Source organism: Chlamydotis macqueenii, chromosome 3 (assembly GCF_036417535.1).
Source record: "Chlamydotis macqueenii isolate bChlMac1 chromosome 3, bChlMac1.mat, whole genome shotgun sequence".
In the NCBI taxonomy this organism is placed as follows: Eukaryota; Metazoa; Chordata; class Aves; order Otidiformes; family Otididae; genus Chlamydotis; species Chlamydotis macqueenii.
The window spans coordinates 38,505,004-38,532,619 of record NC_141558.1 but is presented as its reverse complement, the minus strand read 5'-3'; the positions used below and the strand labels follow the sequence as shown (position 1 = coordinate 38,532,619).

The 27,616-nt window shown below is 40.7% G+C and overlaps 1 protein-coding gene across 1 annotated transcript; it reads right to left on the bottom strand.

Annotated features, from left to right (window-relative positions):
* Positions 1-898: 898 nt before the first annotated feature.
* On the bottom strand, positions 899-26,326 carry LOC104479774 (uncharacterized). Its single transcript, XM_010120509.2, has 9 exons — positions 26,075-26,326; positions 24,819-25,111; positions 20,341-20,396; positions 19,063-19,201; positions 14,461-14,588; positions 12,142-12,277; positions 10,424-10,601; positions 2,486-2,705; positions 899-1,635 (listed from the first exon to the last, which is right to left on the bottom strand). The coding sequence occupies exons 1-9, from the start codon at positions 26,324-26,326 to the stop codon at positions 899-901; spliced, it is 2,139 nt and encodes a 712-aa protein (XP_010118811.2).
* Positions 26,327-27,616: the final 1,290 nt, after the last annotated feature.

Below are 27,616 nucleotides of genomic sequence, written 5' to 3'. Positions count from 1 at the left end.
ATATCTGTCTAGTATTTATTAGAAACTCTTTGCACATCTTTCACTTCTACATGTGAGCTTACAGAGCAGCCAATACGAATATTCCCTTTGTATCCTCACCTCTGATGGTGTCAATCTTGTCCAAATCTGTTGAAGTTAAGGGATTTAAACCAATATAAAACTGGTTTGAGGAGAGAATCAGGCTCAAAGATTAGTACTATAGAAATCTAAGTAAGAAGTGTAAATCTAAGTAAGAAGTGCAAATGAATGTTTTTGATAGTAAGGGACGAATGTTGTGAAGGCACAGAGTTACAAATAGGCAGTTCTAATTAAGCTGTTAAATTTACAAGGAAAATGTATTGATTTGCTCCTTTCAGGTTGCATGGTCTCCATTAATGAGAATGCATATAGTTAAAATGAATATATAAATAAATAAATGAAAGATCAGTGCCATGACTATTTTGTTTATTACGACAATCCCCCCCAAATTGATTATTCCATCATTGTTGCTGTTTGTTTACGTTCTGCACTACGTTCACAGCTTAATGGAAACTCCTTGATCAAATTTATTTCCCAAATAAAATGCATAAGTTCAAGTGACACAAGTTTGGGACGATACAATCATATCTTCTGCCCGCAATGTCTGCTTTTTTGCCTAAATACGTTTGATGTTGTTCTGTTACAGTGCCATCTGTTTTTCTGCGTCTTTGGTGCACTTTGCAAAATTTGTAGCCCAATGTTTGATGTCAGAGGATACATGTCTTAAATTATATAATCTTTCTTTGTGTTTGGAGGTGTCTCATTTTAAGACTGGATTAATCTCTCCTGCCTTCCTTTTCTCACTCTCTGTTTCTGTTCATCTTTGGTTTTTTCCTATGCCTTTGCCCTATTTTCTGTGGATGCCCTGTGAGTGTTTTATTTATGCAAAATTTAACCTTAGAATCTCTGTTTTTTTCCCCAACCTGGTTTGGTACGGTGCAGATAAAACTGGAAGATTTAGATCTGTACTTTTAGGTGTCTGTCTGATTTGAATAAAGTTTTTGTTAGTTTTCTTGTCAAAAAAATGAGTTGGGTTTCCTTTAGACTGTCTCATACTTCTTGCGGTAAACGTTTGCTGTTGGGACATGGGGAAGGTTGGTGGTCTTGAACCACTGACTAAAACCAGAGGGCAGATATTTGTATGTTGCTGTGATGCCCCCAGCGAGGAAATCTTTCTAGCTAGGGTTTCTCTCAGGGCAGCTTGTTGCAGTCTGGGGAGAGGCAACAGCTGGGAAGAGTTAATCATGAGGAAGTCAGTGCCCTCTTTATCAGTGTGCCACCCTGTTGGGATGTAAATGTTGTCTGCTGCTTTCAGAAGGTCTTTAAACCTCATGCCCTGATGAGGCAAAGGACTTCTGGTAATAATTCCATTTTCCATTAGGGACTGGGGAGGCGCTTTGCTTGTACATGTCATTGCCTGGATGTTTGAAGAGGGAGGCTGGTTATTTGCTGGTGTGGATGATGATTTTGGTTTTCTGGCTTTCGTTAAGTCTTCATAATCATTCAGATTCTCCTGAAAGTCCAGAAATGGCCGATACACGGGCTCACATGACGTAGTTTTGCTTGATGACTTAGGATGTCCAACGTGGAACAACTCTCTGTCTGCAAACTTGGAAACTAAATAGAATATAGAATAAATCAGATCAGCTTCTGCTGGAATGATATTTTTGAAGAAAACAGCATGTTAATATCAAAACAGCTTCATCCCATAATAAAATAAAATCAGTAATTGTAAAAGCATAAATAAAACTAGATCTTGACATAGAATGAAATTTTGCACCAAGGATTTAAAACAGATGATGATCTGGAGGTAGGCAATTGTCAATTTTTGAGTTGGGTGAACAGTTTGAAGTGATCATCTCGGCATAAAGTTGCCTAGCTTAATTTTAGTGACTCATTCATTTATGCTTCTGGGGCTGTTTATCACATTAATAATGAGCAATAAATCTAAATTCACATCTGGAGTTTGATTATCTGGCACTGTGCATCTTCTATATTTTTTTGAGACTGTGGAAAATGATGCCATGGATGTGAGTGCAACTCTTTCCTGAGTATAGTGAAGTTGTGACACTTGCACCATGTTCACATTCATCCTGGTAGTGTAATTAATTTCCTTTTTTTACTCATAAACATCTCACTCTTGGGAGTGCCTTAGTAATACTAGTACCATCCCAGGGTGACTCACGGAGAAACTAACCTACACAATGAAACGGAACGGTTATTTGTAATCAGTACCTGCAGAACATAAACTGGATCAGGTGTTCACGTGCTAATTTTTCACCTGATCAGCATTAAATCAATCACCAAATTTGAGGCTGGGCAACAATTGCTTAAAATGCTTGTAATTTCAAAACAAAGTGGAAGGGTATTTCTATAGTATTTTCAGGAATCCTGTTCTCTTTTTGTTTTCCCAGATACCGTAGTACCCTTTCAGACTGAGATGCCAAACTACATTTCAGAACAGTACCTTCTGGCAAGTTTTCTTGATTTTCCAGTGTAATTGCTATCTCATCTTCTTGAATAGCATCAGGCACTGCCAGGGTTGGTACAGAAGGAAATGCTCTATTGTCATAATTCCTGAGGTTTTCCAGAGTGTCCATTTCAGCCTTCTGGGAAATCTGAATTTCTGACTCCTTATCCAAAAGTTTATCAGGATTAATATTGTGGTTTTTGACTTCATTCTTCCTCTGCAAAATGATCAGACACCATTTGATTAGCATGGAACAAAAAAAAGCACCTTGAACTTTAAAGGATATCACAGTATAATTGTGGGCAATGGGAAGTGTTTTCACATGAGTCTTAGTTCCACATAGCAACTTTTTATCTCAGCAGACCACATGCCAGAGGTTCTTCCCGAAACCCACCTGCACATGGGTGACAGACCCTGCCTCTTACCTCTTACAGGCCATAGGCAGCAAGTTTGCATGAAAACCCACTGGAGACTACAAAGGCATCTTTGGAGGGCCTGTAGCATTTTATTCAAGGCTTATGGCTCACAGAGTCTGCTAATGGATGTCTAAGGGAGACCATGGTACCACAGAGCTCATGCTACAAACAAAAACCCTACAGGATGCTGTGAGTCATGCCTTGATCCATAAGAAAGATTATTGTGGGACTCCTGCTATGAGAAGAGGCAGTCAGCACAGGGCTAGCCCAGTTCTGGGAAGGTTTAGCAGTGGAATTGCAGCAGGGAGGTCTCCATGGAGCTGTGGTAACAGGACTGAGTATTCTGACACGAGCATGGGCTCCAGGACTCCCTTGTGCTGTAGTGCTGTCACCCTTACTCCTATGTGCATCCTACATGCATGTGGGGGTGTGTTCTCATATTTAGGACACTTGTCTGTCCCATGATCCAAGTTTTCAGAGTCCTCATTGTGGTAGCCTCATGCATGCTGAGTTTCAGGGATAAAAACCTTGTGAAAATGCAAGGGCAGTGAGATAAATTCCCTTCTACAGAACTAAGTCCTCTGTGCTGCTTCTGCCAAAGACCATCTTCTCTCAGGTCTGGTACTCCTGAAAATGAACTGAAATGTATTGACTACCCACATGGATATTCCAGTTCAATACCAAGCTTTTTTGCACATTCTCTGTATCATCTTTGACAGACTCACTTTGTTGTTATGCAGCTATCACTTCAAGGGTTATCTGTAGTGAGTTTTGATCTTTTTGCTGCCATCCTCACATAATACAGGATTTTTAGTTCCAGAATCAGAGAAGTAATTTATTTTACTATGGTGTATTTATCTTTCATGATTTTCTTCTATTTCTGCATTGCAAAGTACTCCCCTTGTGAAAAAATATGTTTTTAATCTAACATTCCACTATAAAGAATGGATATAATTTGTGGAGAAAAGGCACTTCTGAAAGCTTGCATATATTTTGTGCAAAGCATTTGACACTGTCCCACACGACATCCTTGTTTCTAAACTGGAGAGACATGGATTTGATGGATGGCCCACTCTGTGGATGAGGAATTGGCTGGATGGCCACACTCTGAGTTGTGGTCAATGGCTTGATGTCCAAGTGGAGACCGGTGATGAGTGGCATTCCTCAGAGGTTGATAGTGGGACTGGTCCTGTTTAGCAGCTTTGTCGACAACATGTTGGGGATAGAGTGCACCCTCAGCAAGTTTGCCAATGACATCAAGATGTGTGGTGCGATCAATACGCTGGAGGGAAGAGTTGCCATCCAGAGGGACCTTGGCAGGCTGGAGAGGTGAGCATGTGCAAAACTCATGAGGTTCAACAAGGCCAGATACAAGGTCCTGCACGTGGGTCAGGGCAATCCCAAGAACAAATACAGGCTGAGTGGAGAACAGATTGAGAGCAGCCCTGAGGAGAAGGACTTGGGTGTGCTGGTGGATGAGAAGCTCAACATGAGCTAGCCATGTGCGCTTGCAGCCCAGAAAGCCAACTGCACCCTGGGCTGCATCAGAAGAAGCATGGCCAGCAGGTTGAGGGAGGTGATTCTGCCCCTCTTGTGAGATCCCACCTGGAGTACTGCATCCAGCTCTGGAGCCCCCAACAGAAGAAGGACATGGACCAGTTGGAGAGGGTCCAGAGGAGGGCCACGAAGATGATACGGCTGGAGAACCTTTTCTATGAAGACAGGCTGAGAGAGTTGGGGCTGTTCAGCCTGGAGAAGAGAAGGCTCTGGGGAGACCTCATAGTGGCCTTCCAGTACCTAAAGGGGGTTTATAGGAAAGATGGGGAGAAACTCTTCAGCGGGGTCTGTTATAGGACGAGAGGTAATGGTTTTAAAATAGAGGGAGGTATATTCAGACTGGACATAAGGAAGAGGTGTTTTTTTTGCAATGAGGGTGGTGAAACACTGGCACAGGTTGCCCAGAGAGGTGGTGGATGCCCCATCCCTGGAAACGTTCAAGGCCAGGTTGGACTAGGGTACGAGCAACCTGATCTAGGTGGAGATGTCCCTGCTCCTTGACAGGGGGGCTGGACCTTTAAAGGTCCCTTCCAAACCAAATTATCCTATGATTTTGTGATTTGTGATTTAGCAAAAATGTTTGGAAAAATTTGAAGGACCTCAAACCTCAAACTTGTGGGGTTACTCCATCCTTCCTACATATTTGAAGCATCCAATCACAATTAAGGAAATTATTTGTAAAGTATTTATAAAAAGAAATACAATATGTTTAAGATGACAATATATTGCTAAAACCACGCTAGATCAATTGGGAATTTGAGATGTCATAAGCGTTTTAGACTGTGCAATCAAATAGTCTCCTAGGATTTTACACACTGCTAGTTAAGAAAACAAATTTTCATCTTACATTTTGCAAGCTGTCACCTTATATACAGTATATCAGAAAACTTGCCATGACTGGTTTTACTGCCAGACCTCTTAAGAGCTAATTGGTTAAGCACCTGGGCAGGAAGCTTTTTGGCAGAAATGCTATTTTCTGCAAGGACTAGCTATAAAGTTCTGGATGGCAAATTGTAATCATTAAGGCTCCCTCTTCTACAACAGAACACATAAAATGTAAATACATTGCTTGGAGAAATTACGATGCATAAAAGGATAGGCTGTGTTTTAAGTTTATCCAATGACTTATGGCTCAAATTTGAGCATGGAAAGGATCTTATGCTTTTTTCAGGGTCAAGCTTTCAGCAGGCTTCTCTAATTGCACCCAGAAAAATGAGAATCACATCTGTTTGCATCCACCAAAACTATTATTTGCATGTGCAAATGTTAACTTGTGTATACAAGGAGGAGTTGCAAATACAATGACTCACACTGTTTTTCAAACACAAGGGGTTTTGTACATGAAAAATAATTTCCACAACTTTTTTTTTGCAGTTGGAGATTAGAAGTTCTGCTGAAAATTTGTCCCCAGGAAATTGTATGTTTCTTCGACATTGTGTGAAAAACCATAGCGTAGGCTGCTGCCTGGAATGAGTTGAATGCAAGCGTTTGTGAATGTGTGTTTGAATTCCAAACAATGTTTTGGGCTGATAGTGTTGGTGGAATTTTTAATTCCGTGTTATTGATGAGCATTGTCATGAATGCAAATACTTTTTTGTTTGTGCTGATATTTGATATGTTTGGTTCTTTTTGGACAGAATTTTCAGAAAAGCCAGATGCCGACTTTCTCTATGATTCTATAAAGTGATGTTTTTAATTTACTCAAAAATACTGGAATATTTTTTTGCCATAAATTTACTCCTTTATAAATATTAGCTGTCTGTAAATGTCTCTTCTCATAGGCAGACAAGAATATGCAATATCCTTTATAGTCCTAGACAGAAATAATGTAAATGAGTGGTAATTTGTTATCAGGGAACTTTGTTGTACCTGTGACTGTTAGTTGTCACTTATTTGCTTCACTCATTTAGATTTAAATTTGCACTCATTTTGATGCAAATGCTAATTTTTGTTCTTCAATTTTGTGCACACAAGTTGTCTTGCTGAACTCAGTGAAACTGTTCGTATATTTAAAGTTAAAACAGATGCATACATTTGCAGGATCTGGACAGCTTGAAGGAAATTGTGTGATTTAATGATGGATCACACACTGCTGGTAATAAATAGCAAATAGTTGGCATTATACAGAATAGAAAGAACATCTATCTATGCATTCTGAAATATCCTTGGCATAATTTGCAATACAATATCAAATACTCATGCTGTTGTAATTAAGCTCCAGTAACATTATCAGGATCTCAACAAAAAGACAAAGAAAAATAAGGAAATTTCCCCCTCACAGTCTGTTAACAATCTTTACACTTCTTCCTGAGTTTCAACTCTCTGTGGCCGGGTGGTTGGAGAAGTGCATTGCAGTCTGCCAAAGAGGTGGTTGAATTTGGCCTCTTTTAGACCAAAGCAGAGAATCCTCCCTCCAAGATAATGCCTCGCCAGCTGCCTCCTCCGAGAGCCACGCCAGCGCGGTGTGGGCTAGGCTCCAGGGGAGCTAGGGGCTGCTCTTGGCTCTGCCTCTGCCCAAAAACGTCATGCCACCCGAGTGGGGCTCTGCCTTGGGATCCAAGAGATGCATTCTTTTCTTTTCCCTATATACTTCACATATGCTTAGGGCTAAGTTTTGCCATTGTATAAATATGTGCATAAAGTACTTTTTTGCTGAAGAACAGGCCAGAGGATACTGGAAAAATAACAGCATTTATTAAGAAAGCCCAACTTGATTTCTTAGCCAGCCTTCCCCTCTCCTGTTTTGTTTTTGTTTTTTTTTTTGGCCCAAACTCCAGCCTTTCTAGGCAATAGGACTATTACTGAACATTGGAGAAACTGTCAAGAAAGAGGTAGCACTGGTAGTCATGATTTAAAAGAGCTCCTTGGGAGCAGTGATTGCACAGGTTAATTTTGTGTAAGGCTTGAGTAAGAGGCAACCAAGAGGTAATCATTATTAACTACAAATATTTGCAGAGCCTAACTACTAGCAAGGGAGAAATACTAATTTTTGTGATACAGAAGAATGTGAGAGGGAGTAGAGAGACAAAATTAAGAAACAAATTATGTAGAATGACTGTCTGGGAAAAAATGTATGAGTTTTAGAAATACTCTTTGAGAACAGAATAATCTCTAAATGGTACTAGTAGCAGGCTTTGAGTGTATGAGTTTAAAGGTAGAGTTTACAAATCCTGTGCAAACATACAAGAGGAAACAAACTAACAAACTTTTGATGTCAGGGAAGATGGTATGAATTAGTCTTTTCTAATTTCCTACTTTCTATGTAACAGATATTAGAAAGTATTATTTATGATAGAATCCAATCTGCCAAATTCGGGCATCTAGATTGTGCCTGCATTTCAGGTTCTCAGCAAAGCTGTCCTCCTAAAAGTGAGTCATTTCCCTGCAAAGCTGTCAAAGGGAGATTCTGTCTGCCTAAATGCAAATTTAAGAAGTCCCCACATCAAACATGCCGATCAGCACTGTTGTGTGGTGCAGAAGAAAGATCTGCACACCTGGGAGCTATGTGGAAAGAGACAGAAGGAAGGTGGAGAAATGGAGAGCTGTGATATGACACTACTGAACAGACCCCAGAGTGCATACCCAGTTCATGTGCTAGACATGTCCCTTCTAGTTTTAGTTCAACAAGGGGAAGTGCAAACCCCTGGCACCAGGATGTGCTGAGGGCCAAATAGCTGGAAAGCAGCTTGACAGAAAAGGATCTGAGGGTCCTGGTGAACACCCTGTTGAACATGGGCCAGCAATGTGCCCTTGCTGCAAAGAAGGTGAATGGTGTCGTGGGCTGCATCAAGAAAAGCATTGCCAGCAGTTTGAGGGAGGAGATCCTGCCCCTCTATTCAGCACTGGTGAGGCCACACCTGAGGTACAATGTCCAGTTCTGGGCTCCCCAGTACAAGAGAGACAATGGACATACAGGAGAGACCCCAGCAAATGGTCACAAAGATGAGTAAGGGACTTTTGCTCCTGTGAGGATGGGCTGACAGAACTGAGGCAGTTCAACCTAGAGAAGAGAAGGCTCAGGGGAATCTCATCAAGGCATGTAAACACCTGAAGGGAGGGTGCAAAGAGGACAAAGCCACGCTCTTTTCAGTGGTGCCCAGTGACAGGACCAGAGGCCATGGGCACAAACTGAAACATGGGAAGTTCCCTTTGAACATCAGAAACACTTTTTCACTGTGAGGGTGACTGAGCACTGATTCAGGTTGCCCAAGGAGGCTGTGGAGTCATCATCCTTGGAGTTATTCAAAAGCCACCTGGGCATGGTCCTAGGCAACCTTCTCTAGATGGCCCTGCTTGAGGCTGAACCAGGTGACCTCCAGAGGTCCCTGACAACCTCCTCCAGTCTGTGATTCTGTGAAAGTCAGCACTGTTTTGAGCTGGTAGCTAGGTAGGATATTTTGGGTCAATACGAGGTTGGGCTGATGGAAAACCAGTTGGTTTGGAAAAATGTCGACACAGAGAAAGAAAACCTTGGTCATTCCTTTGTTAAACTTCCCCTATTTCACCCCTTGCTCTACCAAAACCTTAACCCTCCCTGGAAAATGTCTATACGCTAGGACATCAAAACAGTAATCCGTACTGTCATTACCTAACGGTAAGAGCCTTTTTACGGGTCCGTGCTTGAATTCAGCTTGATTCTCTGCCTTAAGAGGGTATTTTAGATGCCAGGGGTGACAGGAAGCAATGCAGCCCCTTAATCATCTTGTAACTTACTTTATGCACATGATCGCTTCCTTCTTCCACTCGGGTAGGATGCTGAAAGAGGTCACAGAGGATGTGAAATGCTGCCACTTGCCTGGAAGGCTAGATCTCTAGGGGCTGTAAATCAGCCTGATGTCCAGACATTCAAGAAAGCTGCTCAATAGCCTTCACAATACAGCTTGTTTTGAGTGACTTACGAGTTAGGAGATCCAATTTAAAATTATAATACAAAAAAAAATCACATATGTGAAGGAAAGCCTCCTCCCCCTAAGCATGCACACATACGCACACACTACCCAACCATATTTTTGAGTTATGGCTTTGCCTGCAAACACTGCACAGGCTGTTGCGACCTTGGGGCTGTGTGCTGGGATGGAGATCTGGATCTGCTCAAGCTCATCTGAATAATTTCTAGAGGAGTCAACTGGACCTTCTCAAAATACAGCTTCTCCAGGGCAAAGGCTTTGAATGGGAGGCTAATCGCTGATGTGTGTTGTTTTGTAGCTGAAACTTTTCCCATTGCACTTGTGTGTTAGAAGCTGGAATTTGGCTTCCTGTCTGCCTAGTTTCTGCCTGAAGCAAAATTTTTACGACTGAGCTGTGAACCCCTTAGTGGAGGTGGTTGTAAAAGAAAAGCTTACAGCCCTTTTAACTAATTGTGGCCTTACCTGCGATTACCATAGTTTTCTGAATTGATTTTTAAAATTTGTTGTCGTCTCTGATCTCCCTGATCTCACTCCATGTCCCTGAGTGAGTTGGACCTGGAGTGCGAGCATAAGATACAGTGGTAAAAATACAAAAAAAGGATGCTTGGAAAATATTTTACAACTTTCACAGCTTCCCACTCACCTCCCCAGACTTAGGATCAAGCCCTCACAGACCAGTCAGAAAGGGAAGGAATGGTGAGGTCACTGAAATGCTAATACACCTTTTCCCAATGGAGAAGTAATCTTTTATGTAAAGCAAAATAATTCTTAATCCTATTACAATCGGTGTCCCATTTTTGAAATTAATTATTCACTAATAAGTTATATTTATCTCTGGGAAAGAAAAAAACCTCTTAAAATAATCACGTCTGAGAAAGCCAGAATGTAAGTTTCCTGAGTCTGCACCCATATGTGCAATTTCATTACTCTTTTTGGTGAGTTTTGTCTCCATTCCATGGATAACCACCTTTTTCATGTGTGCTGTGTGGCTGTCACGATGTTCCTCATAAGAATCCAGGGAGCACTTCATGCTTGGCATGATCATGGTATCTTACCTGGGCTCTTTTGCGGTCTTTCTGATACCTGAGCAGTTTCTTCAGTAATAAGCAATAAGAAGCCATGGCAGGAGAGGGTCTGTTATTTATTAAAATGCTGATAACTTCTGAAAGACTGAACTCCATCATTTCTGTCATGTAGTTTAAAACAACAGGATTCAATTCACTGGGGCAAAGTCTGAAATATTAGGAAAAAGTATTTAAATACAAATGATGCATTCAGGTACAATGCCAGAATTTAGAGTGTAGTGGACAACACACTTCTTGTGATGTCGCTGGAGTAGGCTAAGTCAATTGTACAGGCAAATTATGATACAGAGTTGTGCAAAAATCCTCTGGCTACACTAACTTGACTGCTGGGCTGAGGCTTTATTACTGCATTATTAAGTATTCTATTGTTGATATAATTGATTACTCTGAAAGGACACCCACCAGGATTAAGCTTCAAAAACTAAAAGATGGAAAACAGCATTTTCTCATTTTAATCTAGCCTGTGTATTTTGGTTCTCAGTACAGTAGTCTCAAATGGATTAACAGAGAGACAGCCTGTGTGCGTGTGCATAAGAAAACAGGAAAAGCCCTAAAGGCAGGAAAATCTCAAAGGCCAAAAAAGAACTACAGAAAGTACAGGGGGATTTTTATTTTTATGTAAATCAGATTGTGAAATAAAACTGGCTGTGTTACAATGATAATTATTTTCCTTCCAGGCTTCTGTGAGTAGTGAAGTTTAGTAAAGGCATTTTGGAAATACAACGGCCTTGGATTCTGAGACTCCTAAGACATTTTTTCAAACTTGTCGAACATCAGATTGGGCACAGACACATCAGAGGGGAAGGAAGGAGAGCAAAGGTGGGCAATTCTTAGAGAAATGAACAGATTGCACATAGATTTCTAACAGCACTGGCTGTGACTGGCAGGGGATCGTCTGGATTGTGGTACAAAAACCTGCCATGTGTCCTGTAGACACCGTTGCAGATGGTGCAGATTGCATAAGCCAAATTACTCTTTTTTTTTTTAATGGTGTAAACTATTGACTTTTACAGAATGATCTGGGCAGAAAATATTTGATCCGTGACTAGCTGCTTTCAGCTGTGAGGAAGATGTCAAACGTCTGTCACTGAAATGAGGTATTTAAAGACACGCAAAGTGTTTTTTGCAGCCTCCCAATACTGAGAAACGAATAACATCGCGAAAGTTGGCAATGTTTATGTGATATGTCATGTTGGTCATATCTATTTCAAACTTTTATAATAATATTAAACCATAAAGCGGCTTGCTAAGAAAAAATGGAGACTAGTTAAGGCCAGTTACAAAGACAGACAAAAATAAAAATTATTAAAATAACAAGAACTTCAGTGTAATAGCAAAATGTCGTGCTCTGAGGCGGGCATGCAAGATGTAGTTTTGCAGGAAAGGATTAGAAGCACCCTGTCTAGAAATTAGTGGCACCAGTGAGGCCCGTTGAGAACAAAATTGTTGACACAATGATATAAGCAGTTCTAGAAGATTGTTTCTTCTTATCTAAAATTTATCCATGGTTAGAAAATTTGATGTGGTGTTTTCTGAAATAAAATTCTGTTAATTTGGAAGATTTCTGAGCATGTAACAAAAATCTGCCAAAACAAACAAAACAAAAAATATCCTAAAACCCCCAACACTTCCCCCTCAAACCCTGAAACCTGAAACGCAAGCTAGAAGAGAAATGAGGAATTTGTTACCTGTTCTCACAGGTAGCAGCATTCAGTATTTTCCTGGTGAAGCCTTCGTTCAACCACTTGTCTTTTATTGCTTCTTTGACTCCAGGCCTCTTAGCAGGGTCAGGCTCAAGTAAAGACTGCATGAAGTGTACAGCTCCTGTGCGGTGTTCAGATGAAAAGGCCTGTTTACTAGTAATATCTGATTATTTGAGCAGTGCAAAATTTTTTTTTTTTTTTCAGAAATGTGGTACTTTCCCTCCTCCTCCACTTTAAGAAGCTCAGCTAAAATTCAGTCTTTAGGGCTGCCTCTGGACCACTGAATAAAAGAGCTCCAGCTCTCCTCTGAGACCGCTGTGTCCTCTGTGGTGACCCTGTTCCCCTAAGGATGTCTGAGCAGGATGGGCATCATGGGACAAACCGTGCCGGAAGGCACACTATGGACCTATGGATGCTCCTATAGATACAGCACTGGATCTCACTTCCTAATTTGCTTGATTTAGCTCAGTGAATGCAGCCTGTGGCATCAATAGCAATCTCAGCACTGTGCCCCCTCACTTTGATCAAGGCTTTGAGAATGGACCTCCTGTGCCAGCTGACTCCCCAGGAGTTATGCTCCTCACACAAAGAAGCTAATCTCATTGATAAAACTCTCTGTATTGAGGGAGAGAGATGGACCTGAGTGCTCAGATGATATGTTGGGCTTTGGCTTCCTGAAGTGGGGACAGAGAAAGCTCAAGCATTCCTATAAGTCTCTCACTCAGCTCCAACACTGCGTAAAGTCCCTCTCTTTTTTTTTCTTCTTGGGAAAACTCTACAAAATTCTTCCATATTCCTTGGGGATGTTTTAAAATGAGCAAAACGGCAAGTGACCATTAAACTGGGAACATACTGCTCCTTTCACTTGTAATCTCCTTCAGAAGAACTTAGATCTAAAGTATGCAAAGCTTGTTTACTACTGCTCTCTCACTAAATTCCCAATGGGCAAGGGAACAATGGAGTTATCCGCAATCTTCCACTAACTGTGTGGGCTTTGTAGAAAAGCAGAGATAATGCATTTATTAGTAGAAGCTATAACAATAGCATAAATAAGAAAAAATAGAAATATAATAATTGCAGCTATAGAGAGCTTGTAGAAAAATGGAGCTGCTATCTGGTAACCAACCTCCAATGAAAGATAAATGAGAGGCTGATGTACAAACATTGTGGACAGCTATGGTAGATATCCTCATACCATTTACTGGGGGAGAAAATAAAAATTGAATCATCACATTATCTTAATCTTGTAACTCCGGACTAGATCCAGCTAGCTTGGTCTGGAACTGCCTGCTGCTTCCCAGCACTTGGCTGCAGGCAGCAGCTGAAGCTAATCTTGCTTCCTAGGCTCCTTCTTGCCTAATGTCAGAGCAAAGCTGCTCAAAACAATGGGGAGATCTGAACTCGTGCTGGTAGATAGCTGAGCAAAACATGCCTCATTCCTCTCTGCTTTCTGACTTGGTCTGTGAAGCTACGCAATGACGGCTGTGAGAAGGGACCCAAGCCTGTGATGGTCAGCAGAGAAGATGCTAGTCCAGGTGGAGAGAAAACAGGGACCAAAGTCAGAGGGGTATAGGAATCATTGCAAAGCAGCAGAATTTTGAGCTTTTGAGCAAGAAAACTTTGAACTGCTAACCCAGAGTGTATACACACCAACATGACTTCTGGGTTTTAGAGCCATGGGCTGTAATTCAGGCTAGAGCTTTTGAGAACTGTCTTTCCCAGTTGTCCTAAAAGACTCCATAGACTGTACCTTATTAAAGATTGTCAGTAAATTTCAGTGAAAAAAATGTTGTATTTCAGTTCTTTCTCATGAAAAATACAAACAGACTCTTCACAAAAATAGCCCTTGCATTTCTTTAATTATCTCAGTGCTGTGGGTTCTATCTGTAGCCAAAAGATAAGCTCTTCAGGAAAAATTCTCTAAGGTTTTGATAACTGATTTTCGGGAAAAGTAGAAAAGAATGCCTGGCTATGACACACAGCATGGGACATACTAAACATGACAGTGTTCTCATTTGCTGCACGGCTGCTTCACTTATGTAAAACAAATGTACATTTTAATCCACCTATAAATAAGAACTACGAATAGTGGTTTTTTGAAGAAACAACAAAGTTATTTTCCTACTAGCCTGAGATAAAGAGATCTTGCCTAAGGCACAGAGAAGTTATTTCTAAATGCAAACAAAGCAACTGGAAAAGGTACCTCTTATTTTTCAGAAGATTACGTTATTGTTAAATTCACTTTATTACATGCTTTAGACCTTTTATACCTCAGCATTCTTTATATAAATTGGAGTGCTTTACCAGGGGAGATATCTGCTGGAATAGGACTGATTTCTCCAATTAATATCTTTTGATGTAGTTGCTTGATATTAAAAGGTTCCACCGTGAAGGGTAATGTGCCAGTTAGCATAGCAAACATGCTTACACCTCTGTGAAAGAAAAAGTCAAACATCAGAGCTTCATATAATACTAATAAAAATATTTTTAAAAAATCCCACAAAGCTCTGAGTCGGGTTTCAGAGATTTGCCTTCAGTATTGAGAACGAGGTTACAAATTACCTCTAACCAGTAATTTGTACTGAATACATATGTTACGCCTTTTTTCTTTGTGTAAATGCCATTTTATCTAGAAAAGAATGTTGTGGGAAGTGTGTGTATAATAGACTGTACAGTGAGTGACTGGAAAGCCTGCAGTGTTGAAAGTGGAAACCTGCTGTTTATTTTTAAAATAAACTCATTGGAGTGTCAGTGTAGTGTACCCAGCCCATCAGAATAAAGCATTTCGGTTTGGAGGCTGAGTGACAACACAGAGCTGGAACTGATGCGATAGATCCTGTTCCAAATGGTAATCCAGTTCTTCTCGCTTTGCTCAAATTGCTAAATTAGGTGTAACTTATGCCTAGAAGGCATTTGTTTGGTAACAGCTTACTGTTGGCTAAAGACTTAAAACGTTAACTCTTGCAGAAGACTAACAGTCTGCTAGCAGCGATCAGCAAACTTTGTGAAAGTTTGCCATTCACTTTGGAGAAGTACCAAGGTTTGGAAAACTTTCTTAGCTGTCCCAAGTTTGTGAATCGGGAGGTTTCCTTGAACACTCTCCATGGTACTTCCTTGCTCCAGCTGAGCTGCACCACCACAACAGCACTGCTCTTCACCAGCCTTTGCCATTTCTCTACTCAGTCAAGAACTCAGTCAAGACAGTCATTTTAGGAATCCAGACAATTCTAATTTAATTGATCTGGTTGGTACGTTAGTGCAGATGATGACGGTGTTACCTGTGAAACAGATCTGTTCATGATGTGCACAACTGCAGTCTTTTTTTAGTATTTTCAGACAGTTGAAAAACCACAAGATGACAATGGCACCATTGAAAAACCATGATAAGATGGTGGCACATTTTTCTAAATGTTGCACTGGATTGCATTTGAACCAGTGACTTACGGATAAATGTTTTTTTATTGCTCTCAACTAGGACTTACCTTGTCTCATTTTAACCATCTAAAACCTAGGTATCAATAGTTAAGAAGGGAAAGAGACAGGCCTTTCCAACAGAGTTTCATCACAGCTATGTTATACAGCTATGTTAAGCTACAGTTAAGTGTCTCAGGAGATGAGCTGTCTCCCTGCACTGACAGTGACAGGACCCTAACTGCCTGGTATAACCCAGATGCCTGGTCGTTAAATGGTTAAATTTAGGTGAGATCAATGTCTTCTCACTTTACCAAACCTTTGGATAAATCTAGTCCTTGAATGTAATGCTTTCCAAAATTTCCTGATGAATCCTTTGAGTAAAAGAAACCCAGAGATACAAAGGAAACATGCTGCAATGAAATGACATTAAGTTGACTGAAGTAGCAAGGATTGTCGTTCTATATGACATAATAGCTCGTGGATTAAATGGAGCTGGAGTTGAAGCAAGAGAAGGGCCCCTGAATATTCTCTGATGAGCGGGGGGAACGTGCAGCGCAAAAGGATCTCTAATGTCATTACAACATTAAATACATTTTTTTTTCTTTTCAACACTGCAAACAATACCATGCACTTTAAATTGCTGGTGATTATATACATGACTGGTGCTTTAAGCTGGCAATAGTTCTTTTCATCAGCCTAGTGGATAGGGAAATTCCCAAGGTACAGGAATTTGGGGAACGGATGGAGCTGCTGTCCTGAAAATCTCTTCTAAAATCTTATGCACAAATTGTAGCTAGTTAACAGTAACACACTTAGTAGTTAATTGTAGATGGAATCTGATAGTATGTTAAACTTGGAAGTTTATTAACTATAACAGACTACTTCTCCTCTATCCAACTGAACTATCTGGATTTGTTTGAATACCACAATTGTTTCCTCAATTCAGCTGGTACAAGAAAGCTAATAACTTTCCAGTCCTCCAAAGAATCTTTAAAATCTTATGCACAAAAGTCAGGATTAGGCAAAACAGGCGCTGCTTTTTGTTGTTAACTCATAGGAGCCTTAGCTGTATTGCTGTTGAATCTGGTTGATTTTCTGAACGTGCTTCTGGCTGAATATGGCTTTCTAGTTCCCTTTGTAATGCCTCCTTGTCAGTCCTGCTGCATAAAGTCAGAATTTCTCCACTACACTGAAATAGTTTGATTCCAGAGTCCAGTTGATCTGTTACTTATTTTGTGACAATAAAAGTAACTTATCTTTGTCATTAATGTTTTAGTCCATCAGGATTCCCTTTTCCACTATGATAATGTGAACAATTCATATATAAATTGCAAATATGTTCTATGCCTAAGATGTAGAATATGTCTATGTTAAACGCCAAAGGGCCATACGTAAGTTTTATATAGCCCTTGACCTGTTATGTGATGTTTATTAACAGAGTGAGCTCGGTAAATGGTTCTAAGGTTACTGTTTTGCCTTCATTCAGATATCTGAAATGGGAAATAAGTATAATCCTATTTAAGTGCTGACAGCATCCTCTAGACCTGGTTTGCTTGGATTATGTCTACATAAATTCAGACTAGCACTCTTAAAATCTAGATTTATTCTGAAGTAATTTGGTACAATTTGTCCCTTCATCCTTAACTTTGTGTATTGCTTATATCCTGTAAATTTAGAGGAAGCTGAGGTGTAAGAATCATAGTTAGTCAAAACCCTAATATGTAGTATGTCTGCCAGAAGCAGTCTTGAGAGGAATAATGTGCATTATATATTTATATGTATATAAATCCTCTTTCTCTTTTGAGCATATAAGAATGCTAAGCTTCTACTTTAGACAGCTGAATCAGATGCCTCTATGTAGGTACCAGCAACCTTGTAGATCAAATTAAAATACTTTGTCTTCTGTAGATGCACAATTCAGTAAAGACTGCTGAGAACTGCTCAAGGAGACTCCATATTCTCGCAGCTGGATGAGCGAGTGGGACATCCCGGTTCAGAGCAGCTCTGTTCCTTCTCGCAGGTGTCCAGAATGAGGTGGTTTGAGTTTGGATCAAATGCAGCATTGAACAAAAGCAGACCATTATGATCCATTAGATCAGTACAGTTGTGGGGTGGGATGGGAGGTGGCGCTTTAAGCCAAAATGTCCAGTTACTTTTAGAAACCTTGTGAGCTATTTGAAATCCACAGGCTTTTATCTTTGGCTTCAATAGCTGGATTTTTACCCTACCACTTGCTAAGATACTGCAGGGAATTATGCTTGCAATTGTAAATAGATGGGAAAAGTCTGTACAAAAGTGCCTTTGACCAGCCACTGGGTTATTGAATCGTAATACTCTAGATGAAGATTTGGCTTAGTCTATATTAGTCAAACTCAGCTTCTGTGCCCTGCATCATACCTGCTAGAAATGGGCTTTTAAAAACCTGTTCTGCATGGAACACTCAAACCTGGGCACACGGTCACTATCAAAACAGCTGAGAAGAAGCTGATATGTGGGCACGTATATGTATAGATAAACATGAACTGCTTTTGGGCAGATGATGGACACGGAGAGCTGCTCTCCTATTTAGATCTGTGAAGATGAAAAGATGCTAGGATGGTTTTAATATACTATCATTTTCCCAGCTCCATCCAGAAACTGTCAAAAAGTAAAGAAAACCCAAACTTGACTGCTAGAATGACAAACTGCAAATGCAGTTGAAAAGTCTGAGACAATTTAGGTGAAAAATACTTTTCTGACAACACCTTCTGCATTCTTATTTATTAGAATGGCCATATCCTACTATAATGAACAAAGAAACTTGAGTCCATTCAGGTTTCTGCCACCTGTGAAGTAAATAGCTCCACTTTTTTTTATCATAGTCTGATATAAAGGGCCTATCTAAGGTCTCATAGCTCTACTGTAGCCACATCTTTGGTCTGTGTGTCCATCTGTGTGTCCTTGAGATTCAGTTTTCCTGTTTAGATATATTTTTTTTTGCCAAAATATGCTTATACAGAAAATACTTATTTGTCAGCACAGGGCCTCCAAGGAGCTACACTGATTTTGACAGAAGTTACTCAGGTATCAGCTGAACCTGTGTAGCAGAAGCAAAGGAGGGTTCATCTGAGGAGGTTGGTGGGTACAAATTCTTTCTTTGTCTCTTCAGAATAGGCTCCTAGATCCAGATACCCTGCCTTTATGTGGGTTTCCCTTGTCACAGGGTTAGTCCATAATAGCATGTGTATTGCTCATTCATTCTTTTCTCCAGTATTTTGCAATGGATACATATTTCAAGTTACATCATTTTTCACACTGATAAGTTGCTTTTGGTTTGTTTTTTTGTTGTTGTTGTTGTTTGTTTTTTTTTCTCCTGGCAATCATTCTCTGATATATCTCTGTTTTCCTCACTGATGCCCCAAAGCAGAGTGCCACCAACCCATTTACATCAGTCTTGTCTAAACCATTCAGTGCTGAGAGTGTTTTGGTAGGTATATTTTTAGATCTACTTACATGGACCATACATCCACCTTTGGACCGTATTTCCTGTGAGCAAGGAGTTCTGGTGCAGCGTAAGCTGGGCTTCCACACTGGGTGTGTAACAGCTCCTGGGAGAGACCCTTGAACCTTGCAGTATTGCTCAGTCCAAAATCTGACAGTCACAAAAATAAAGGCAAAGAAGTTTTAGTGTATTCCCAAAACAGTTTAACTTTCCAGTTGGCTGAAGACAGGAGAAAGATGAAAACAAGAGCTGGCTTTGGCATTTGGTGAGATCTCAGCTGTGGATGCCAGTTTGGTTCAAATAAATGTGCCATGAATTATCAGAGGAATAACAGTGAAGTTGCCCAGCCAGGGACCTCATTTGATTGATTTTAGTTTAGCTAGTTGAGTTTTTCTCAGTCGACTGTGTTGTAGTACAAGAGTGCAGCTACACAGCTGCATTAGCATGGCTTAATGAGCTACGGCGTTTGGCTCAGCCGGGTGTGCGTTAGCCCGTTGTAAACGTGGGGCAAAATGTGCGAACCTAAGCCTTTTTTTCTGTATATGTGCATGTGTGCAAGGGGGAGGGAAGAGAAAGGCGTGATTGTAAAGGACTGGCTGGCTATAAAACAGGGGTGAAGAGTTGGTGCCTTTTTTTCTCAGAGGTGTTAAGCTTTTAAAAGTTTGGGAAACACAGGGTTAAACACGTGGTGACTCTAAGAGTGAGCTTCCCTTGCGGGGATTTTTCTGTGCGGTTTCCATAGAATAAAATTAATGTTTTGCTGAGCTGTGTTAACTGCTTGGTGCAAATTCCCTCATTTTTATAAATGTTTTCTTCACAACCCTAGCAAGGTTTCTGTTAGTGACTAAAACAGTCTTTTTTTTTTTTTTAACACATACCAAATAATGAGGTTTCTAGTTGGAGTAATGACTCGACAGAAGCTAATGTGTCCATACCTGCGTTTCACCCCAGAAGATTTATTTCTTTGTCTACAAATCACTTCTGCTAGAAACAGCTTTCTACACATAAAAACTGTAATTGTTTCTTGCTTCTCCAGCAATACACAAGGGAAAACAATAGGCAAAGTTGTTTTCCTTGTTCTCTTAAAAATATGTTTTAGTTAAAGCTCAAATAAACAAGCTGTTAAGTTATACTTCATAACTTCTATTTATTCTAAAAGCTCAAATATGTTTATTGAATAATCACAAGCTCACTCATAAAATGTGCTGTTTGAATAGCAGCTGAACTGTCACTGAAAGCCACATGAAATAAAAAGCTGAAAACAAGCTTCACAGACAATGTGCACCTACCAATGATTTTGATGTTGTTGTTCTCATCAAGAAGAAAATTTTCAATTTTTAGGTCCCTGTAATGAAGACAGAAAGCAAACTTTAAGATGCCTGATGTCCCAGCTAAACGTTTGCAGACAGTTTTCAGCGAAGTTTAATTGAAATAATAACAATAGTACTGCACAGCTCTGCCTACAATTGTAACAGGATCCTTATTCCTTTCTGAAGTTTTCAGTTGGGAAAATGGAAAATTTCTGTACTTTCGGGAATATTTTATGAGTGTATATTTTAAATAGACCATTCATTTTAAGAATCATCTCTTCTACGGATGTATTTTTTTAAAAAATGAATGGCATTTATTGCTTCTTTTGAGTAAAAATGAAAGTTGTGCATGCATGGACCCAGAGTGTTTTTGTCTTTGTTCGAAGTACTGAGCAGTGTTGAGTATTTCTGCTTTCTTTGTGAGTAAAACGTGCTTGAAAGATATGAAGGATGAGAAGGGAACCGGAAAGTAAGGTCTCCCTTGCTTGCGGAAGAGGGGAGATGTACCAAAGCTGGGTCAGGAACAGATACCCTAAAGGTGGAGATATGTCTGCAGTGATGTTTATGTAAACAAGGTCAACCAGTGTCAGCCGCCCCCGCAGGAGGACCTAATTCAGAGCTGCAGGAAAAATGCTGTTAGCTGGCTCAGGCGCTTGCTTGCTTATTGTGGGAACATTTATATCCTTACAAATTCAAACCAAAAGCTGGCATATTGCTCCACTGTGGGGAGTGCCTGAAGTGGCAGCTGAAATCTTTTGCAGCATGGAAGAATCCTCAGCCAGTGTAACTTGGGTGCTGGGAGATGGTCCAGCAGCCTGCGATACTTTGCTGACTCCTGTCACCACCTTCTGCATGTTGCTGGGGGCTTCCCTTGGCTCTGCGAGGGATGCGGGGGGACAGAGCAAATTTCAGAAGTGCTCCGGTTATGTGGATTTCCCTCTTGCCCTCTCTGCAGTTGCAAAGTGCTTTCGTCAGCTGAAAGACCTTGGAGAGTACAGGAGCACAAACAGGAGGGATGGGAACAAGGACAGAAGCAAGGAGCAAGGTGCTGCATGAACAGCACTGCGCTGCTGCAGGGGATTAAGTCTGGAGGTGTACTGGGTGGTCCCGATGGGCAGTTTTATGGGAATGTCCTTTTATCTCCCTGATTCTGGATGGGACAACACTACACTCAAAACCCTCTGCTGCCCCAGGCTTAGAATGGGACGGAGGTGGTTTTAATGGTAGCTTTTAAATTGGTTTAATTTGAATAGCATGTTTTCTGGAGTGGCAAATAAGCCAGTGCCCAAAAGCTGGGAGGTAGATTTAAGATAACTTAGTTCATAGCCTGTGCCTCTGACATAACCCTGTGCACAAAAAATGTGTGGTTTAAAACCAGTTGTGTTTCAGGCCACTGCAAATCTGACATTTCTATTGGATTTAGTACCCCACATCACACTTTTACTTTATGATTTTTACTACACTACAATTAAATAATGTTACATTGCGTTGCCACAACTGCCATCCTATAGGTTGAGCTGAGTGCTTACACAGTTAATAAAAATATATGCTTTCTTGCCTGAAAAACCTGATAATGGTCAGTATTAAAGTTTACATAGTGTCAGAAGTTATCTTGCATCAAAGATATATCTTGTTCTTTTTTTTTCCAAAGGAAACTTTCCAGAAATGCTGTAAGTTTAAGTAACATCATGAATTTTTTCTCATTCCCATGGGGATTACAGAGAGAGTGCTGAAGGGCAGCTTGTGATTCTTCTCCAGGTCTTTGGTCCAGTAGTGATTCAAAAGTATATATTACATTTTTATACGGGAGAAGGGAAAATATCCATGAAAAATTAGGAACTGTACATAGAAGCGAGTTTCTGTCACTTAGCAAGTGCCAGCTTTAGGAGTTGGTAGCTGACAATGTGCATGTGCTAGCCCAATACAATTGTGAGGTAATGTGGTTTAGCTTATATGTCTTTATTTGAGGTTTTTAAGCTCAGATGCATTACCTCACCACTTGGCCATGCCTAGAGCAGGCATAGGGATCGTTAGCAGAGCTCAGCTGATGAGTGTTAGCTTGTGAAGCTGTTGAACCTGATCTTGTGCCTGAGCCTTCTTATATCTGGCACAATAAAATGCTGTGTGTTGGCAGAATAGGTAAGTAAGTCAAGGCTCTGTTTTCTGGATTATTTTGGCAACTGTGGCATCAAAATCAACCATGAGGTTTCGTGGACAAGAAAGGTACTACCTTTAATGTAAAATGTAGATTCAACCTCAATTTAAGCCATAAGTATTTGTTGGATCAGTGCTGTTTTTAGTGCTGAATAGGAAAAGGAAAGCTCAAGAAACAAAATAGTTATCAAAACATAGCACAGGATTTCTGATGAGCGATTGGTCTAAAAATAGTTACAAAACTAGCCAATTTTTCATCAAGTATATTATTAACACAACAGAAAATACTGTTTTCCCAAGGTATATCCTAGGGCTAAAAATCCAGAATGCCCATAAGAAACTTCTGAGCAAAAGTAAATTAAATCAGCAAATTCCTAAACTCATCACTTAGGAATGAAACTTTGCAATCACCAGACACCTCCATTCTAGTAAAATAAAGGAGGTTTTGGCACAGACCCAGACATTGGCACACAATTATCCATCTCATAAACCGTCATACCTGGTGTGATTTTACCATCTCCCTGCCTGTGAAGCAGCAGCTGTTCCCAACAGGCAGCTTGGGAACTCTCCTTTCCTTGTGTTAAAGCAATGCAAGGGGTTGAGCTTTGCTTAGTGCTTAGATGAGAAAATCAGATTGACTTTCTAAGGGAACTTTCCTATTTCTGTGCTCATCTTTCTGGAAACATTGATGCCTTCTTTTCAGAAGAGGATACACCCACAATTATCCTCCTCAGTTTAACCTCTGCAGCAGTTTGCTGTAAATCACTGCAGCTGGATCTCAGCAGGAAAGCCCTTCCAGATCCTTCCCAGTCTGCTTCTGGTCGGAAATCAAGGCCACAGCTCTAAATCTCAAAGCTAGCAGGAGGTCATGAGTTGAGGTACTGCTGCCCAAACCTACACCTGTAACCTGGCAAGGTGGCTGGGGTCCTGTGGGATCATGCAACTTCATAAACCATGTGACAAGGTGCTCAAGAGGCAGGGATGGATTTTCCTTTGGTTAGGAGGGTTTGATAGTAAAGCAAGTCTCCAGAGGAGCTCACACCACTTCATACCTGGCTACTCTCAGGGTGTGCAGCAAAAAATCTCTCTCGCAAAGATTTCCAGGCAAAACATTACCAACAGAAGAAGATAAAGGTAGGGGAAGAAGGCAGGCTACTCCTCTACTCAGCAAGAAGAGTTGTTTCCAAACAAAAAGAAGGGAAGAAGACTTGAGAAATTCATGAGGAATGTTGTCATGGGAAGAACATAAATGTTATGATCATAACCACCAAAGAAATGCTGTAAAATAGATTATTTAGAGGATCAGCAAGGCAAAGCTGTCAGCCTGGACTAAATGGGTGAAGCCCCTTGGGTTTATTTTCTGGTGTTTCTTTTTCCTGTTTGTTTAAATTTTCTAGGTCAGATACTGACTATTTCTTTCTTGTCCCTTCCTTGATAATTAACAAATCCAACATAATTAAGGGCTGGATTGCAAGCATTTCAAGTCACAAAGCACTTGAGGATGCTGAGCCATCACATTCACAGCTTGTTTATTTCACGGTTGCTGTAACGATACGGTCAATTGCATTACTTGTTAGGTCCTGGGGGGTTTCTTGATGAGTACATTTACCATTTAAAATTAAGGATCTGATTGACCGTGAATTATTAAGTGAACCAGAAAAATGGTGGGAAAAACTACTTCTTGCATATTCTCCCACCTAAAATGGAAGTCCTTATTCTGCTGCTCTTGGCATATGCACCAAGATCCCTGGCGGGGGGAAGAAGATCATCTCTCATTGCCTGGGCTGCTCAGTTCCTCTAGCAGTCACTGAAGTCATGATCTGTCCCCGTAATGGAAAAGCTAGCATGGAAAGTCAGTGACCTGCCACACACCTGGGCACGCAGGACCCAGTGAGCTGTGATTCCTCAATCTTCTGGGCTGAGTGATGTGTTGTTATTTCAATATGTTGTAGCTAACCAAAATAAATCAATATTTATATGCATAGCCACACTGAAATATTTAAATTAGATACACATTTGACACGAGCTAATTCTGATGTAATCATGGCAAAGTGTTGATTTGTTGTGCTCATCAGATGTTATCCCTGGACTTTGTCACTTTACTCCCAAGGAGTGTGTAAGAGGTTGTCTTCTACCACCACTGAGAATAAAATGCTTTATTAAGATGGGCTGAGAGAACATAGTCTTCTTTGCAATCCCTGTTTTTACAAGGGGAAATTAAATAAATGCTCTCAGTGAAGAAGAGCACTCTATTTTTTTGCACACTTTCTTTTCTTACTGTTTGCAAGGGGGAAACACCTTACCTGTGAACAATCCCCTGGCAGTGCAGGTGCTCTACTGCAGACAGAATTTGCCTGGTGTATCTCCTTACTTCCCTTTCTGCCAGCCTCTTTTTGTCACAAATTCTGTCCAGGAGGTCCCCGCCGAGGCACAGCTCCATCACCATGTAATAGGAGTTGTCAGTCTCCAACGTCTCATATAGCCGAACAACATTGGGGTGCTTAATCATCTGGTGTATCTGTGGCTCACGCTTCATGTTTTTTAAAACATAGGAATCCTGCTTGGCTTTTCTCTTGTCAATGACTTTTATGGCTACCTAAATTGCAGGATATATGCAAATTGTCAACAAGCTTTGCAACCAGATTAATTTTCAAAAGGATAAGGAGTAAGCTGACATGTGAGAGAGGCTGGTTTTGGCATGGTGTTGATAATAAGTATTGCAGAGGCAGACATTCCTGATGGAAGAACATACTTTTTATTTCTCTTGAAATCCAAAATAAGAAGGCTGAACTGTCATATCTATCCATCTGATTGCATTAGTAAATACACATATGTGAAATATTCTCAAGTGCTAAAAATCCCTACATGCTTGACTGTTAACTGCATCTGTACTGTACCACTTTTTTTTTTTTATCTAACATTCTTTCTTCTGGCTTGATCTAAAAGCCATTCAAGATACTGGCTAAAACGGGTTGGGATTAGGCCCTTTGCAGTTTGGACAGCTAGTCAGCCAGCGAAACTACTGAAGCCGTAAGAAAAGTAAAAACCAAAAAGCCACTTGATAGTAATCCACCTTTCCACAGCTCCGTCTGGTGGTACGTTATTTTAGCCCGACTGAGCTAGAGACAACAGATGTTATCTGTATCCTGCCATATAAACAATTGTTCTTGAAGTGGGTGGCTTTTCAATAAGCGTTGCCCATAGCTTTAAAGGTCAGATACACAGCACTATTTACTCAGTGAGGATTATCAGGGAGAGCAGATTTGAAATTGTCCTTATGCCATTATTCTGTTCTCTTTCAGCAGGAGGATATCTTTATTGTCTATACTGCTTTGTAATTGTGAAAACAGTTGCACTCAGTACATATTCACACATGTGACTGATTATACATGAGCAATAAACTCAATTTATGAGGTTAATTTATGAGAATAAGGTTCAGAGGATAATTCACTGAGTAGATTGTGGTTTGCCGATTAAATGGTCTGAAATTCTCCGACATAAGTTAGTGTGAGGTTGCTTGTGATTCCTAGTGCGCGGCACCCTCTCATTAGGCTCTTACCTTCTCCCCCGTGGGGATGTGCAGCCCCTCCATCACCTTGGCAAAAGAGCCCTTGTTGATCATTCTGCCTACTAGGTAATTCCCAACTTGTTTGGAGTGAGGGAATGTCTTCCCAGTCTCCTGGGGAATCTTGTTAAAACAAGCAGGTATTTTTATATCCTTTAAGTTTTTCTCCCATTCTGTTAATATCCTGTCCAAGTTGCCAGGATCTGTCATTTTGTCATCCAAGCGTGCTTTCATTGCTGTGGGCATCCCTGGAGAGTCAGATTTGTATTGCTGTTTTCCAGATGTAGCTTCTGATTCACAGCAGATCCAGGCATTAAGTCTGTACATCGCGTGGCGCAAGTGCCATCCCGCTGATCGCACAGCAACTAATCCTTTCCCTCCAAGACTCTGTGTTTGTCACTGATCTCTACCCTGGGCATGCAGGTCTGCTCAAGCAGAACCAAGTGGCAGATTATTAACCTAACCTGATACGCGATGTCAGTTAATGCCCCAGAGCTGCCGAGTCAGATGACACAAAATCCCAGCATTAGCCTGGAATATACGGCTCTCTTTCTCCTACAATATTTCCCTAAACAAGCTGCACCAGACTGAAGGGATCCTCAGTTTTCCCTGTGTGCCTGTTGCTGGTGTGCAAGGGCATAATTTATTCTAAAAACACCGTGGTAGCTAGCAGGAATTGAAAGCTGAGTTATGTACCTGATGCTGTACAAGCATTTACACATTTGCTGTGTAAAGCACATAAATATATATGTGCTTGTAGCACATTTTAAGTCCCAGGGTTCTGTTCTGATTCCAGGTCAGGTATCTTGCATTTCCTGGGATTTAATTCCTGTTCTGTAAAATGTAGCAGTGGGGACAGAGAGCGAGCGTGTGTGTATTTGTGTGCGTATGTGTGTGAGCATTTTCCTCCTTAACAGCAATGACTGATAAAAAGAAGAAAAGAAAAGACGCTTTTTTTTTTTTTTCCTACAGCTGTTGTCTATCTGTCTATCTGTCTATCTGTCTTCATTACCTGGGTTCTTTCCAAAGTCATGGAAAGAGAAATGAGCCTTTGCAGAGAGTGCTTTCACATACCTGCAATTTGAGCTGGGAGTTGCCATCTCTCTCCACTGACTACAGTGGAATCTTAGGGAATCAAAGCCCTTCCCATAACTTAGTGTGATGACGAATCCTTTCTCCACCCTTCGTCACTTGGACTTGAACAATAAGCAGCGTCCTCCTTGCCTGATTTGACTTGTGAAGCTCACGAAGGGCAAAAATTTGCCAGAATGGGTGAGAGAGAGCAGGAGTTTTTTTAAAAAGTGTTTAAAATCCAAAGTGGACTTACTGTATGCTTTACAGTTCAAACTCTTGTGGGCAATTCAATGGATCACCATCTGCATGCAGCTGCTTGCAGGCGCAGGGCAACCCCTTGCCTTTTAGTGTGTAAGATGAAGTCCCACTAAGCTGAGCAGATTTCATCTTCATACCATACTCAGTTGTCACACTCTAAGCTTATCAGTTGCCCAGCTGGAATGGGACTTTGCTATCCTGAGT

Excerpts from the sequence above, each read along its gene's own strand:
- LOC104479774 (XM_010120509.2), bottom strand. The coding sequence starts at position 26,326 with ATGCCCACAGCAATGAAAGCACGCTTGGATGACAAAATGACAGATCCT. Across the intron at positions 20,397-24,818 it reads TGCCAGGGGATTGTTCACAG|GGACCTAAAAATTGAAAATT; the intron begins GTAAGGTGTTTC and ends TCTTCATTACAG. Across the intron at positions 19,202-20,340 it reads CAACAACATCAAAATCATTG|ATTTTGGACTGAGCAATACT; the intron begins GTAGGTGCACAT and ends TGTGACTGTCAG.